The sequence below is a fragment of the Gambusia affinis genome, linkage group LG24 (genome assembly GCF_019740435.1).
Source record: "Gambusia affinis linkage group LG24, SWU_Gaff_1.0, whole genome shotgun sequence".
Classification (NCBI taxonomy): domain Eukaryota; kingdom Metazoa; phylum Chordata; class Actinopteri; order Cyprinodontiformes; family Poeciliidae; genus Gambusia; species Gambusia affinis.
Window position 1 is genome coordinate 24,509 of NC_057891.1, and position 17,723 is coordinate 42,231.

At 38.9% G+C, this 17,723-nt stretch overlaps 1 protein-coding gene across 2 annotated transcripts in view; it reads left to right on the forward strand.

Annotated features, from left to right (window-relative positions):
* The first annotated feature begins 1,622 nt into the window (after positions 1–1,622).
* LOC122827331 (NLR family CARD domain-containing protein 3-like) overlaps positions 1,623–17,723 on the forward strand; it is a 400,427-nt gene continuing 384,326 nt past the window's right edge. For both annotated transcript variants that reach the window (XM_044110152.1, XM_044110151.1), the window contains exons 1-7: positions 1,623–1,748; positions 2,027–2,093; positions 3,311–3,446; positions 3,932–4,083; positions 10,100–10,235; positions 10,721–10,872; positions 14,308–16,060. In XM_044110152.1, the coding sequence (XP_043966087.1) occupies positions 3,319–3,446; positions 3,932–4,083; positions 10,100–10,235; positions 10,721–10,872; positions 14,308–16,060 (2,321 nt within the window). In that variant the 5' untranslated portion in view covers positions 1,623–1,748; positions 2,027–2,093; positions 3,311–3,318. The remainder of the gene's footprint in view (positions 1,749–2,026; positions 2,094–3,310; positions 3,447–3,931; positions 4,084–10,099; positions 10,236–10,720; positions 10,873–14,307; positions 16,061–17,723) is intronic.

The following is a 17,723-nucleotide window of genomic DNA, read 5'->3' on the forward strand; positions in this document are numbered from 1 at the left end:
GTGTGTATGAGGAAGTGGTGAGCGGGGCGGTCAGTCCTTGCAAAGTTTGGAGCATGATAATCAAAATGGAATAAATCGATAAATGTGACAGAACAAAGAAGTGGTTTGGAGTTAATTGATACACGGACAGATGAGATTTCCCGAGTTCACCCAATACGGCCCTTTACCATAATTAGTTTGTCGTGTTTTTAAATAATAAAACGTGTTTATTATTATAAAGTTTTTGGTGTAAAAAACTGATTGAAAATCGATTTATTCACTGCATGTTTATGTCTGTTAAGGTTAAGATGGAACTGAACATGAAAGCAGCTCTTTAAACCATTCAGACAACCAGCACAACAGCGACACAATCAAAACTGTCAGATGACTTATTACGCCGCGATAATAACTCAGAAATATAGTTTGGATGTATTTTTATTTCTTTCCTACTTACGGAAGGTTTCTGTTTGTATCATAGGTTTGTGGTGCCTTTCTATCCTAAAGAAAGATATAAAACTCCAGATATTTCACAACGAGATATTAACATACATGGAACCTTACATAACCTTATATTAAAGCAGAAAGTACGGCGGCCACCGTAAGAAAGACTTACAGTATTCAATTATGCCGCATAACTGATCAGTACAGTTTTGCGAGGGAACGCAAAAGAAAAAAAAATTCCCCATGTCCCGTAGGGGGCTCCGTAGAAGTGGACTCAGATGGTAACTACAGCTACTCTAATAAGCTGGAGAATTTACATACAATATTCACTTCCGGTAGGTACTTTCACATTAAGAGGTGCAGAAACGAGTTCATATTCTCGGATAGCTTTCATATTAAATAATACGTTTTAGTTTTCCTATTTCCTCTGAATGTTTACTCAAAAGCACCAAATTAAACTCTGCTGAGGTTTTCAAACAAAACTATATAATTTTCATTTTCCTAGATAGTCATTTCAAACAGATAAACGTATTTAAATTAAATTAACAGCAGCAACATAATATTATTTTATGTGTAATAAATGTATTCACAGATTAATTCAGTCATACAATTAACTAATACACTAAGTAATATTAACTGGTAATATTTAAACTTTTTATATAAGATTTTTCTCCATTAGATATTTTCATCCCGCTCTAATCAGAGCAGGCTGGATTTGATCACAAGCACATTTTCATTGTTTATATTTTTTCAGGCCTTGATTCTCAAAATTACCGAAAGTTAATCTTTTTGAGAAGATTTTTTTGAAGTAAATTAAATTTTCTTTTCCATTTATTAACCCTGCAGTGGCTCTTTAACAACATTCATTGAAATTGATTTTACTTGAACTGATAAAAGTGGATATGAGAAGAAATTAAGTTTAACAAATGATCTGGTTGAGTCAAAGTGAATAGGAATATGTGTAGTTACGATAGTTCACCACCAGAGGGCAGTGAGCGATCATAATCCACCATAAAATAAAAATAGTTTGTTCTGCTGGTTTTCTGCTGAATCCATGAAAAAAGCTGCTGAGATTCAAATCTGCTTCACAAACAGCAAAACAGAAAAAGTTCAAGTTTTCTTTCTTTATTCTAGTTTAGTTTCACTCTGTAAACTCAAATTGAACTGTTAATATTTATTCAGATGAATTAAACTTTTATTGTAGACGCTGAAGAAAACAGAAGTCACCTGACTGTCAAAAAAGAAAGTGAAACCAACTTTGATCTCCTTCAGAACAGCGTCCATTTTGAGCCGCAGGATGGAAATTACTCGTTGACTCGTTAACAGAGGTAAGTGTTGCCGCTCCGGGTCCCTCCGTGTCTCTCTCGGCTCTCTGGAGCTTTCCTGACCGATGAGAGGCTTTCAAGACACAAAGAGTCTTCTGTTTCTGGAGAGACTGACGTTTTTCATGATCCATCACCAGATACTTCACACACGGTGATTACTGTAGGAAGAAATATTCCAAATTATGCAACAAATTTATTTTTAAAGTGCACACAAACCCGCTCCACGTTTTTTCTAAGAATATTTTGCTGTTTAAACCAGAATGCGGGTTCATGTTTCACAGGTAGCTGGAAGAGAAGAGAAGCTCTGAAGAACGAGTGAATTAAATCAAGTCTCCCTCAGAGTTGAAGGTAAAATTACTTTTTAGTGAAACTTCTCTGCAGCTCAGTGAGTTTTTTTCTCTTTTTCTTGAGAAAAGAGTCAAAACTGTTTGATTCTCTGTCAGATTTTTGTTCCAGAGTAACTTCCTGTTCCTGCCGCTCGGTTTACATCGTTTGGTGTCAGCAGCAATAAATGTGCAGAGCAGAGAAACATTGTAAATAGTTTCTCTGCTTTTTGAAATCAGCAGGAAGTGAAACGCATCACTCCGTCCCTCATCAGTCTGGGGTTCATCAGAAACTGATGTTTTCTTGTCTGCGGATCAGAACCAGCTTTAAGCAGTCCACAGATTTCTTCTCTTCCTCCTCACTGAGTTTGGTCTTTTTCCAGGTTTTCCTCTTGTTGCTTCTTACAGCAGGAAGAAACTCTTTGTCTCTCAAAACGATGCTGGGAAAAATGCATCCAGATCCAGACTGACTGATTCAGAACCAGTTGCCAACTCAACAAAAGAATTTGCTTCTGGCTAAAATCAGAATTGTGAGATTACGCTTTTTAAAGATTGGCGATCGGCCAGAAAACTGCAATGGTGCACCCCTAAAAGATCTTTATAATACCTTTAAATGTAGCAATAATAATAATTTAAACACATTTTATATCAGTGGTAAGAAACTATTTACACTTCAGTTTCTAGCTAAAAATGTTTCATTAATGTCCCTCTTTATATTGAATTTCTATTCTGAGACAGATCAATAGACTAAATATGTTTCAGGCCTCGCTGAGTCTTTGGGGGCTTCATCCCCCTATTGAAGCAGCTGTTTACCCAGGATTCCTTGCAGTGGCTCCAGCTGGTACCTCAGCTGGATGCTGTGGTCCCTGAAAGCTGCTTTGTGACTCTTTAGCTGAGAGGAAATCCTGTGGAGCTGCACACAGAGGCTGACATGTTGCTGAGACCCCAGCTGGTCCCGGTTCTGTCTGGAGGAGAGCTGTGGACCCGACCTGAGCTGCTGCTCCCTCAGAACCTTCTGCACACCAACTCCCTCCATAGAGAGATACAATAGAGTCATGATGCGGTCAAGTCCACTGTGGGAGCTAAATAAGTTCACTAGTTCATAGGAAATGTTCACTCATTCATTCACCTGATTCACTCTGATCCTCTGAACACATGATGGGAACCAGCTTTCTGCTTCACAGGACAGTTACTGGAACTGGATCACTGGGACTGACTGGTTCTGGTTTCTCTCTCCAAAAGGCCAGAAGATGGAAGATCTGGATCTGAAAAAGGACAGAGCAGAACCTCCAGGACCCACCAGTCCATCTATGAGGAGTGATCGGTCCAAAGATGAACCTCCAGTCTTCAGTAATGAACCTGGACCCTCAGACAGAAAGTAAGAACCCAGTTTCTAACTGATTGATGTGATTTTATAGAGATAAAATCTAAATGATATTAACTGGTTGATCTCAGTGTTTTAATAAACAGTAACTTAATTTTCTTACTTATTAATTTAAAGTTGGACATGAAGGATGTTGGTCAGTAAATCAGTAGAGTTTAAATGAAAGTCTGAATGAATTAATATGGATTAAAATGTTGCATGAAAACAAAAACAACCAAGCTTGTGAAGAGCAACAATTCAGATTGTCTGTAAACCCACTGAAGCAGTGAAACCCAGCATCTTCCAGACTGGGAACACTGGCATCAGTCATGATACCAAATATAATTCAATGAAGTACTAAAAACCAGAGATCATTGATGTTCTGAGGTTCTGTTCTGACCCAGTTTCTGGTCCCTTTTTTATTGTGGATCTTCATGAACATCTTCAGCTCCAGCCTGTTGCTAGGGAACTATTTCAGTGATGAAGAAATGTCTTCACAGGAGCAGCTTTGGTGAGGAGGAGCCTCCATCCTGCTGTGGTTTGTCTCAGAATGTTCTGATGGATCCGGTCTTGACCAGCTGCCCCCAGTATGGGAAACAACCCAGAACAGGATCTGGACCTCTGACAGCCAATCAGAGCAGCTGTGCTCCAGGTGAGACTGAACATCTCCAATCAGAACTTCATTCTATCGTCTCTGTGGAACCAGATCCACGTCTTTAGTTGATATTTGGAAATTTAAGGTTTAAAAGTGTTTTTGTGGTCAGTTGTTTCAACTGAATCCAGCTGGTGTAACTGGAACTTATGTCTTGGTAACTGGGCTTAATAAAGTCCTCATTTAATTTGAGGCTGTTCAAAAAATGGCCACAAGATAAATGTATAAATTTAACTTTTTATTTTGTTTGTTTTTAAAATTATAAGTGAAGACTCTTACTCTGAAGGGTCATGTTGCAGCATAATGTGTCATCAGTTCTAAATAAAACAAACACTTCATAGAATCAATTTGATTATTTCTACAGATAATGTTATTTGGGTTTCAGCAGGATTTTAAATAATTTAAAATCTTAGAATTTTTGTATGTTGAAACCATTAAATCAAATTGAGCAGCATTGATAATCTCAATAAATAAAGGTTACATTTCTATATCTATGGTCTGTGTTACAAGCAGTGTTGGCATAGTTACTTTGAAAAAGTAACTTTAATCGGACTACTGATTGCTCCTTGAAAAAGTAACTTAGTTATATTACTGACTACTTTTTTTGGAAAGTAACTAAGTTACACTAAAAGTAACTTTTAGTTACTTTCAGCAGCTGCTAACAACAACGCTCAGCCTCCTGTGAAAATTACATTGAGCTTTGCCAATTCTTAATTGTAATTTATTTTATAATGGTAACATCAACAATGTGTCTCCATTGATAAGGTTGAACTGAAGAGGAGATTGTAGAAAAAACAGTACAAAAAAAATAAAAAACCTGAGTAATTTGTGTGGTCCACTGTTGTCTGGAAAACTCTAAGAAGGATTGTAAAGCCGCCCCCCCCACCCCACCCCACCTCCAGGTTCTGCGTTACGGCCCTGCGTTTGGTGTCAAAGCGCACAGAGCTCCTCCTGCAGCTCCACAGCTCAGATGGCTGTACAGATTTGTGACACTTATCTTAGTATTAATAATTAGAATTAAGTTGCCATTATAATTATTGGAAACTACGGACACGTTTATTCGTGGCTGTTTTCACGTTTATTGCGCTGTTCATATTAGTCTCGATATTTGTAGTTTTCTGGAGCGCAACGCGAAGCTCGACGTCATTCAGAGGTAACACATTAACTTGACATTAACAAAGACACAGCGGGACGGATCATCGGGGAAATGATGGACAGGGAGAGACTGAGTAAAACTACCTTAATGACGGACAAACTCTGGGATTTATTATAAGTCTCTGCTTATTTCCAAACCCAAATGAGCAACTTCGCGTTCAAAAACGAGCCAAAAAAGGCGCAACCCGCCACTCATTAAATCTGCAAGCGACTTTAAAAAAAAAAAATGAAGCCCAAAGCCGCTTATAATAATCGGACTTGGCGACAGAAACTCAAAATAATTCCAGTTTTTCCACCAACAAAATGCGCATCTCCCTCCATTGTTTACATTTCTGTCGCATAGAGACGTGGTGGTCACGAGACGCGTAGAGGAAATACGATTAAATAACAAAAGAAGATAGTAACGCAGTAACGCAAAAATGATTTTGAGAAGTAACTGTAGTCTGACTACTGGATTTGAAATAGCAACGCGTTAGATTACTCGTTACTGAAAAAAGTGGTCCGACGTCAGTAACGCGTTACAAATTAACGCGTTACTGACATCACTGGTTACAAGGTAACATTTATGTGCCCCCTTGAAGGCCTGAGGGGTCTTATGGACTTAATTTGGATTTAACAGAAGTGCAAATAATTGATATTCATTTTAATAATTTTTTTCTTTTGTTGTTTTTAGGACTTGATAGCTGTGGTTTTAAATATCATTTCACTGGCGATGTTTTCCTGTAACAAATAATTATTCAGTAATATTTTTACGTTTCTGGTCAACTTAACATCTTTTAATACAAAAACATGGTGGACGCCTCGACCGCCGGGCTGAACAGGATTTCTGGGGAAAACCCTGGAAATAAAACAACCTCAGCTACAAACTCCCTGCTGAGCTTCTAAAAACAGTAACGGGTCAGAGTGACATGCAAGGTAACATTAGTTAAACTCAGCTATGTTTTATTAATAATCACTGTGTAACTAAAGGTTTCTATGTTTCAATAGAAAGTGACATTAAGGAGTTGTCCAGACTTTTAATGTTCCGTCGACACGTTCTCAAACTGATTGCCAAATAACTGTTACCTGAACAAAAACATCACCCTGATCTTTGGTCAAAGCATCATGTACTGCTAATACTGCAGACACTCCACAGTCAGATAGGAACTGAGTTTCCAGTTCACTCAATGGGGGCTGCATCCTGAAGGTTTTAGTGGTTGACAAAAGAAGATTACAGACTGTAGACTGACCAGGGCCGGCCCAAGCCTCCATGGGGCCCTTTGTTTCTGCTAACAATGTCGACTAACTGCAATCAACAGTTAGAATATTAGATCATTCGCTCTCCTACTATAAACTTAACTTAACATTGTAAACACGTACTTATACACACTTGCATTCACTCACGCATTCACCCTTCAAACCTGCATTTGTTATAATATATATAAAACACTTTAAATTATGACAGAAAAAAAAACTAACAAAAAAAAAACAAGATAATATGAAAATAAAAACTGTAGTCAAGATATCCATTTAAGACACCCATTAATGAGCTCCGCCTTCAGTCCCTGTGATCCTCATATATGGCTCCCAGAGGTTCTCAAAGTCCCGCTGTTTGCCCTTGGCGATGTATGTTAGTCTTTCCAGTCCAAGTGAATTTGCAATTTCTTTCTTCCACAATCCCAGGCATGGGGCGTCCATGCTCCTCCAGCATAATGCAATAGATCTTCTGGCTTGAAGAAGTCCGTAATCGATCAATTTAGTTTTAGTCTGATTGTTTAAATTCCACTGGGTATATTCCTAGAACACAGATTCTAACCTCTAATGGAACTTTAACCTTAAACAATTCAGATAAACATCTAATAACCTCCCTCCAAAACTTCTGGATTTTAAGACATTCCCACAAACAATGGAGAAGAGTTCCTTTTTCAAATAAGCATTTAGTGCAAGTGTCTGGAATATCACTGGACATGTGATGAAGCCTAACTGGGGTTATATAGGTTCTCATAAGCCATTTATATTGCAGAAGTTTAAATCGTGTGTTTATCGTTTGTTTTTGCGCTTTTAAACAGGCCTGATTCCAGTCTTCCTCATCGATATCTTCAAGAGTATCTCTTCTCCAAGCCTCTAACCTATCAATTGCTGAATCCTTGGAAGAAAGCATCAACAAATTATAGAACACCGAAAGAAAACCTTTCCCTTTTGAGTCCCCAACACACACCTCTTCTATTATTGTCAAGGGTGGAATGTCAACTATTCGTTTCAGTTTTGATGACATATAATTTTTCAGTTGTAAATATTTAAAAAAAATGTTTTGGGGGTATTAAATACTTCTTGCATAACTGATCAAATGTAAGCAACATGCCATTGGCATATAGGTCTTTAATTTTCTGAATGCCTTTGGTTTTCCATAGTTTAAATCCTCCATAATTTTTTCCTGGGGTGAACCTTTCATTACCCCAAATCGGGGTGAATTGTGATAGCTCTTGTCGGTCACCTACATGTTTATGTGCTGCATGCCAAGTTATAATTGTATTTTTTAAGAAAGGGTTCTTTGTGGTTTTTTTTAGTGTCTTTATATCTGAAGAATATAGGAAGGTGTTTAAGGGGAAGTCTGTAACAGATTTCTGTTCAATGTCTACCCAAGCTGGAGGCGCCATTGGACAAAAGTAATGAGTAGCTGATGTTAATTGGACGGCCATATAATACCATCTGAGATTAGGGACCTGAAGTCCACCTCTTTCATAGGGCAAATAGAGTAGCTTTAGACGGAGTCTTGCTTTGCTATTACTCCAAATAAATTGATTAAATAGTTTGTCCAAACTGTCATAAAATGAATCTGACAGTGGCAATGGAAGTGTTTGAAAATAGTACAAAAATTTGGGCAAAATTGTCATTTTTAATAAATTTATTCGACCTATCATGGATATAGGCAAATTTGACCATCGATTTAACATTTCTGTGACTTTTTCCACAAGGGGGTCATAATTTGCTGCATTTATTTCATTGAGGGATGGGGTGATCTTAATGCCAAAGTATGTAAAACCTTTTGTAGTTGTTTTGAATGGAGTAACCACAATAGGACTTCTCCTTTCATCTTCATTAAGAAACATTAACTCTGATTTAGAATTATTAATTTTATATCCTGAAAATTCACCAAATTCTTGTATTAGATTTAATAAATTGGGAATGCTGATCTTCAAATTACTTATGAAAAATATGATGTCATCTGCAAATAAGGAAATGAGATGTTCTCTTCCTCCAATTCTAATTCCTGATATTCCTGTATTTACTCTAACAGCCATCGCCAGAGGTTCTATTGCCAATACAAAAAGCAGTGGTGACAGGGGGCAACCCTGTCTGGTTGACCGCTGTAAATTAAAAGGTTTTGACATGTTATTATTGGTTAAAACTTGTGCTGTGGGATCAGTATATAGTAGTCTTATCCATTTCAGAAAGGTTTCACCAAGTCCATATTTGGGGAGCACTTTAAACAGATAATTCCACTCTATTCTATCAAAAGCTTGACGTGCGTCCAATGTTAACATCGCTGTGTCCTGACAATTATGTTTTTCATGCAATACATTAAGAACCCGTCTTATATTATGGTAGCCTTGTCTTGTTTTAATAAATCCTTGTTGATCATCTATTATTAAATTGGGAAGATATTTATCTAATCTCCTAGAGAGTGCTTTACACAAAATCTTTGTATCACATCCCATAAGACTGATTCCTCTATAAGAGGAGCATTCAGTCGGGGGTTTATTTGGTTTTAGCAAAAGAGTTATTGTAGCTAACCTCAGTGATTCTGGGAGTATTCCAGCTTTATATGATTCCTCATACATGTTGAGAAGTGGTGGGATTAATTTATTTTTAAATGCTTTATAAAATTCTATTGGAAGCCCATCAGGACCTGGTGTTTTACCGCTATTCATGCTGTCTATTGCTTCAGATAGATCTTTCACTGTTAAAGGACTATCAAGAGTTGTTTTCTCCTCCTCTAAAAGGGTTTTGAATTTTAATTTCGTCAACAAAGTTTTAAAAATCGGCCTCGATCTTCTTCTGCTCTGCAGTGAGAGGTTTGACTGACAGATCGGCCCACCAAGTGTCTGAATGTTTACAGTTAACAATATTCACTCCACTGTTGCCAACTCACTGACTTTCTTCCTGTATTTAGCTAAATTTCAGACAAAATAAATGTTATCGGCCAAAATCAATATGGGCAGGTCAGGTTTTTTAAAGATTGGTAATCGGCCAGAAAACTGCAATCGGTGCAGCCCTACACACGTATTCATGACATTCTTTGATTAAATTAATTTCTCTTAAGCATAACTCCAAAAGCTGAAGAATTAAATTTATACCAGGTGAATCTTCTTTTCTTCCTCCCTGAAGGATAAGTCCTTTATTGAGAAATTGTTTTGCCAACTTATCTTCTGACCGGAGCTTTGGACGTTTGGATCCACTCTGCACAGCAGCTCATGTTACCGGTGAAGCATACAGTACCTACTGCGACCACCAGGGGTCTTCAAGAGCAATTTCTTTTTTTCTTTTGTCCATAAAATAATGATTTCTACATTATCAAAAATATTGTAAAAACAAACCACTTCATGTTGAAATTGTGTGTTTTTGTTGTTGTGATAACATAGAAATCATTATTTTTAAAAAATCAGCTTCACTGAGGGGCCCCTTGGTGGCCCTGGGGCCCTAAGTGGCTGCTTAGTTTGCTTTTGCCTTGGGCCGGCCCTGAGACTGACGTTGGAATAACTTTCATTGAGTTTTCTCTAGTTATTGAATTATGTTTCCTTCATAGTTTATGGAGAAGAACCAAACAGTTACTGGAACTGGATCACTGGGACTGACTGGTTCTGGTTTCTCTCTCCAAAAGGCCAGAAGATGGAAGATCTGGATCTGAAAAAGGACAGAGCAGAACGTCCAGGACCCACCAGTCCATCTATGAGGAGGGATCGGTCCAAAGAACGTCCTCCATACTTCAGTAATGAACCTGGACCCTCAGACAGAAAGTAAGAAACCAGTTTCTAACTGATTGATGTGACTTTATAGAGATAAAATCTAAATGATATTAACTGGTTGATCTCAGTGTTTTAATAAACAGTAACTTAATTTTCTTACTTATTAATTTAAAGTTGCACATGAAGGATGTTGGTCAGTAAATCAGTAGAGTTTAAATGAAAGTCTGAATGAATTAATCTGGATTAAAATGTTGCATGAAAACAAAAACAACCACACTTGTGAAGAGCAACAATTCAGATTGTCTGTAAACCCACTGAAGCAGTGAAACCCAGCATCTTGCAGACTGGGAACACTGGCATCAGTCATGATACCAAATATAATTCAATGAAGTACTAAAAACCAGAGATCATCGATGTTCTGAGGTTCTGTTCTGACCCAGTTTCTGGTCCCTTGTTTATTGTGGACCTTCATGAACATCTTCAGCTCCAGCCTGTTGCTAGTGAACTATTTCAGTGATGAAGAAATGTCTTCACAGGAGCAGCTTTGGTGAGGAGGAGCCTCCATCCTGCTGTGGTTTGTCTCAGAATGTTCTGATGGATCCGGTCTTGACCAGCTGCCCCCAGTATGGGAAACAACCCAGAACAGGATCTGGACCTCTGACAGCCAATCAGAGCAGCTGTGCTCCAGGTGAGACTGAACATCTCCAATCAGAACTTCATTCTATCGTCTCTGTGGAACCAGATCCACGTCTTTAGTTGATATTTGGAAATTTAAGGTTTAAAAGTGTTTTTGTGGTCAGTTGTTTCAACTGAATCCAGCTGTTGTAACTGGAACTTATGTCTTGGTAACTGGGCTTAATAAAGTCCTCATTTAATTTGAAGCTGTTCAAAAAATGGACACAAGATAAATGTATAAATTTGACTTTTTATTTTGTTTGTTTTTAAAATTATAAGTGAAGACTCTTACGCTGAAGGGTCATGTTGCAGCACAATGTGTCATCAGCTCTAAATAAAAACACTTCATAGAATCAATTTGATTATTTGTACAGATAATGTTATTTGGGTTTCAGCAGGATTTTAAATAATTTAAAATCTTAGAATTTTTGTATGTTGAAACCATTAAATCAAATTGAGCAGCATTGATAATCTCAATAAACAAAGGTTACATTTCTATATCTATGGTCTGTGTTACAAGCAGTGTTGGCATAGTTACTTTGAAAAAGTAACTTTAATCAGACTACTGATTGCTCCTTGAAAAAGTAACTTAGTTATATTACTGACTACTTGATTTGGAAAGTAACTAAGTTACATTAAAAGTAACTTTTTAGTTACTTTCAGCAGCTGCTAACAACAACGCTCCGCCTCCTGTGAAAATTACATTGAGCTTTGCCAATTCTTAATTGTAAGCTATTTTATAATGGTAATATCAACAATGTGTCTCCACTGATAAGGTTGAACTGAAGAGGAAATTGTAGAAAAAACAGTACAAAAAAATAAAAAACCTGAGTAATTTGTGTGGCCCACTGTTGTCTGGAAAACTCTAAGAAGGATTGTAAGGCCCCCTCTTTCCCCCCCCTCCCCCCCACCTTCAGATTCTGCGTTACGGCCCTGTGTTTGGTGTCAAAGCGCACAGAGCTCCTCCTGCAGCTCCACAGCTCAGATTGCTGCACAGATTTGTGACACTTATCTTAATATTAATAATTAGAATAGCGTTAAGTTTCCATTATAATCATTGCCAACTCCGGACACGTTCATTCGTGGCTGTTTTCACGTTTATTGCGCTGTTCATATTAGTCTCGATGTTTGCAGTTTTCTGGAGCGCAACGCGAAGCTCGACGTCATTCAGAGGTAACACATTAACTTGACATTAACAAAGACACAGCGGGACGCATCATCCGGGAAATGATGCAGGGAGAGACTGAGTAAAACTACCTTAATGACGGACAAATTCTGGGATTTATTATGAGTCTCTGCTTATTTCAAAGCCCAAATGAGCAACTTCACGTTCAAAAACGAGCCAAAAAAGGCGCAACCCGCCACTCATTAAATCTGCAAGCGACTTTAAAAAAAAAAGGAAGCCCAAAGCCGTTTATAATAATCGGACTTGGCGACAGAAACTCAAAATAGTTCCAGTTTTTCCACCAACAAAATGCGCATCTCCCACCATTGTTTACATTTCTGTTGCATAGAGACGTCGGTCACTCGACAAGACGAGTAGAGGAAATACGATTAAATAACAAAAGAAAGTAACGCAAAGTGATTTTGATAAGTAACTGTAGTCTGACTACTCGATTTGAAATAGCAACGCGTTAGATTACTCGTTACTGAAAAAAGTGGTCCGACGTCAGTAACGCGTTACAAATTAACGCGTTACTGACATCACTGGTTACAAGGTAACATTTATGTGCCCCCTTGAAGACCTGAGGGGTCTTATGGACTTAATTTGGATTTAACAGAAGTGCAAATAATTGATATTCATTTTAATATTTTTTTTTCATTTGTTGTATTCAGGACTCGATAGCTGTGGTTTTAAATATCATTTCACTGGTGATGTTTTCCTGTAACAAATAATTATTCAGTGATATTTTTACGTTTCTGGTCAACTTAACATCTTTTAATACAAAAACATGGTGGACGCCTCGGCGCCCCGACCGCCGGGCTGAACAGGATTTCTGGGGAAAACCCTGGAAATAAAACGACCTCAGCTACAAACTCCCTGCTGAACTTCTAAAAACAGTAACGGGTCAGAAGTGACATACAAGGTAACATTAGTTAAACTCAGCTATGTTTTATTAATAATCACTGTGTAACTAAAGGTTTCTATGTTTCAATAGAAAGTGACATTAAGGAGTTGTCCAGACTTTTAATGTTCCGTCGACACGTTCTCAAACTGATTGCCAAATAACTGTTACCTGAACAAAAACATCACCCTGATCTTTGGTCAAAGCATCATGTACTGCTAATACTGCAGACACTTCACAGTCAGATAGGAACTGAGTTTCCAGTTCACTCAATGGGGGCTGCATCCTGAAGGTTTTAGTGGTTGACAAAAGAAGATTACAGACTGTAGACTGACCAGGGCCGGCCCAAGCCTTCATGGGGCCCTTTGTTTCTGCTAACAATGTCGACTAACTGCAATCAACAGTTAGAATATTAGATCATTCGCTCTCCTACTATAAACTTATTGCATCTCTGACAGTGCTGTTTACATTATATCTTATGCATGTATAATATAGGATACATTTATAGGCCAGTCGATTTCTGGGCACCGATTTCCTTAATTTTGGAAGATTGTGATCTGCTAATACTTACATGTGAAGCCCATCTTATCCACTGGTCTTATTTTCATCAGCAAAGTATCAAAAATCGGCCTCGATCTTCTTCTGCTCTGCAGTGAGAGGTTTGACTGACAGATCGGCCCACCAGGTCATGTCTGAATGTTTACAGTTAACAATATTCACTCCACTGTTGCCAACTCACTGACTTTCTTCCTGTATTTAGCAAAATTTCAGACAAAAAAATTTTATCGGCCAAAATCAATATGGGCAGGTCAGGTTTTTTAAAGATTGGTAATCGGCCAGAAAACTGCAATCGGTGCAGCCCTACACACGTATTCATGACATTCTTTGATTAAATTAATTTCTCTTAAGCATAACTCCAAAAGCTGAAGAATTAAATTTATACCAGGTGAATCTTCTTTTCTTTCTCCCTGAAGAATAAGTCCTTTTATGAGACATTGTTTTGCCAACTTATCTTCTGACCGGAGCTTTGGACGTTTGGATCCACTCTGCACAGCAGCTCATGTTACCGGTGAAGCGTGCAGTACCTACCGCGACCACCAGGGACCCCAAGAGCATTTTTTTCCACTTTTTATCCATAAAATAATAATTTCTACATACATTATCAAATATATTATAAAAACAAATCAAGTCATGATGAAATTGTGTGTTTTTGTTACAAACCGTTATTAAAAAACATTTTAATTACGGTTTCCTCTAGTTATTGAATTATGTTTCCTTCATAGTTTATGTAGAAGAACCAAACTGGACACTTTATTAGTCCAGTTACTTATTAGAATATTGCCGATTGTTTTAATTTTGTTTGTTTTTCTATGTTTTTTCAGATATTGTTGCTCAGTATCAGCCTGACCTTAAAGAGTTTCTGAAGATGAAGTTCCAGAGTCTCTCTGAAGGCGTCGCTGAACATGGAAATAAAACCGTTCTGAACCAGATCTACACAGAGCTCCACATCACAGAGGGGTTAACTAGAGAGGTCAACCAGGAACATGAGGTCAGACAGATTGAAACAGCATCCAGGAAACAAGAAACAATCAGAAGAGAAGACATCTTTAATGTCCCACCTGGAAGAGATCAACCAATCAGAACAGTGATGACCATGGGAGTGGCTGGCATTGGGAAAACACTGTTAACACAGAAGTTCACTCTGGACTGGGCTGAAGGCAAAACCAACCAGAACATTGATTTCATATTTCCATTCACTTTCAGAGAGCTGAATATGTTGAAAGAAGAAAAGTTCAGTTTATTGGAACTGATTCATAAATTCTTCACTAAAACCAAAGAAATCAGCAGCTTTGAAACGTTTCAGGTTCTGTTCATCTTTGATGGTCTGGATGAAAGTCGACTTGATCTGAATTTCAACAACAATCTGATCCTGACTGATGTTACAGAGTCCAGCTCACTGGATGTTCTGCTGATAAACATCATCAGGAGGAAACTGTTTCCTTCTGCTCTCCTCTGGATAACCACACGACCAGCAGCAGCCAATCAGATCCCTGCTGAATGTGTTGGCATGGTAACAGAGGTCAGAGGGTTCACTGACCCCCAGAAGGAGGAATACTTCAGGAAGAGATTCAGAGATGATGAAGAGAAGGCCAACAGGATCATCTCCCACATCCCGAAATCAAAAAGTCTCCACATCATGTGTCACATCCCAGTTTTCTGCTGGATCACTGCTAAAGTTCTGGAGAATCTGATGGAGACCAGAGAGGGAGGAGATCTGCCCAAGACCCTGACTGAGATGTACATAGAGTTCCTGAAGGTTCAACTGAAAATCAAGGAGGAAAAGTATGATAGAGGAAAAAAGACAAAATCTATCTGGAGTCCAGAGAACAGGAAGCTGATTGAGTCTCTAGGAAGACTGGCTTTTGATCAGCTGCTGAAGGGAAACCTGATCTTCTATGACAAAGACCTCAAACAGTGTGACATCAACATCAAAGATGCTGCGTTGTTCTCAGGAGTTTTCACTGAGATGTTTAAAACAGAGAGAGGAGTGAACAACATCTCCGTCTACTCCTTTGTTCATCTGAGCATCCAGGAGTTTCTGGCTGCAGTCTACATGCTCCACTGTTTCACCAGCAGGAAGTCAGAGGTGATCCAGACGTTCCTGGGAGAAAAATACAGAGAAACATCTCTAGATGAGTTCATGGAGAAAGTCATGAAGAAATCCCTCAGCAGTAAAAATGGCCACCTGGACCTGTTTGTCCGCTTCCTTCATGGTCTCACTGTGGAGTCCAACCAGAACCTCTTAGAAGATCTGCTGGGTCAGAGAGAGAACAGTCCAGAAACCATCCAGAGAATCATCACCAACCTGAAGGAGATGAACACTGATAGAATCTCTCCTGACAGAAACATCAACATCTTCTACTGTCTGATGGAGATGAACGATCTCTCATTTTATCAGGAGATCCAACGGCTGCTGGATTCAGGGAAGAAGCTCTCAGATACTGACTGTTCAGCTCTGGCCTTCATGCTGCAGATGTCAGAGGTTCTGGATGAGTTGGACCTGGAGAAGTACAACACATCAGAATCAGGACGACAGAGACTGGTTCCAGCTGTGAGGAACTGCAGAAAGGCTCGGTGAGTCCAGATGTTTTCATTGTGTGAATGCTGATTCAGCAATATTGTCCTCCTGTTTCTTCTTCTTCTTCAAGTTGCTTCTGGATGTTTTTGGTCTTTAACTTCTTCCTTCATCCTCTGGACTATTTCATCCATTCAAACATCTAAACATTCAGATCATCCAGGACAGCTGCAGCTTCTGGTTTTTACACATTTTGATCATTTTAAAAATATTTAACTTTTTATCAGTTTTCATTTTGAAATGAATAAAAACCTTCAGAACTCTAGAAAATCTGTTTTTTCTTAAAGATCCAATTAACCAGAGAGACTTTTTAACTTTAATCTTCTCTTCATTCATTGAGCCGCTACTCCATAATTAACCTTTTAGGATCTTTGACTGTTTTTCTAAAATAATTATTTAGGTTTAATAAAAAGTTGAACCATTAAAATAAACCGTTGCATTAATTAGAAACTTTGTAAACAGTGTTGATCTTCTTCATTCCATCATCATCCTCACCTCTTCCTCCTCCCACTAGTTTCCTCTGAGTTTGTAAATGAGACCAAAATGTGTTGATTGTTGTCTGGTCCAGAAAAAGTTCTGGTTCTGTCAGATCCTCCCAAAGCTCTGAGAACTCTGAGCTTCCAGAGCTGGAACCATTTTCCTCATCAACTCTTCATCTGCAGCCTTTGTTGAAGCTGTTAGCTGTCCTCCATGAAGACCTGGAGAGACATGAGCTTCAACTCTTTAGACATCCCAGCCTCTTCTAGTTACTGGAGAACTTTCACTGCTTCACCATGAAAATGCTGCTGGACCCAAACGCTCCGTCTCCTCCAGGGGTTTTGGTCTTCAGCTCTTCAGGAGTTTAGCAACAATTTCTTCTGACATCCAAACCTTTGTTCCTCTGAGACGATGGACAGACCACTGCAGAGACACGGTTCCCTCTTCCAACCAGTTTGTCCCAGTTCCTCTCAGATCAACAGTCTGAGAGGTTCAGACCTGAAGCAGCAGCAGGACCGGTTCTGCTGCTGCTCTGCAGGACGACCAGAACAAACTGAAGCTTTTAGCTGCAGCAGGTTGACGACTGTCCACTTTCTACTTTGTTAAAGCATCAAATCCAGCAGATGAACGGAGACAGAACTGGGAGCATCATGTGTTTGGTTTCTGCTCCCAGTTTCCTCTGTGGCAGCATTTAATAACCTGCTGCTGGGAACTTTGTTTCTATAGAATATCCTACTATTATTAATGATGATGATGATTCTAGATGCTGCAGCAGATATTGGCTAAACAAACCCAGAGATGCCAGAGGTCCACAGCAGGCTGGACTTCCTGCTCTGCTCACTGCATTTCTAACTCACTTCCTGCCTGGTGGAAGATCTCAAGGAGCCAAAGGGTCTAGTCCAAGTCCGAGCTGTGAGCAGTTCCTCCTCCTCCATCATCTCCAGTAGTTTCCTTCATTCAGCTCAGTCAGCCTCTTCATCAGCTGCTGCAGCTCCTTTGAGGCTCTGATGCTGCAGCTCCATCAGATGCTGCAGAAAACTGAACTTTCCTTCACAGATGATAGAAGATCTTCAACATCTGACTGCAGCTGAAGGTCTGAGGACATAAAGCCTGGACCAGAACCAGAACCAGAACCTGGACTTTAACCAGGAACTGAACTGATTCTCTGTGGGGTCAAACTCAGTA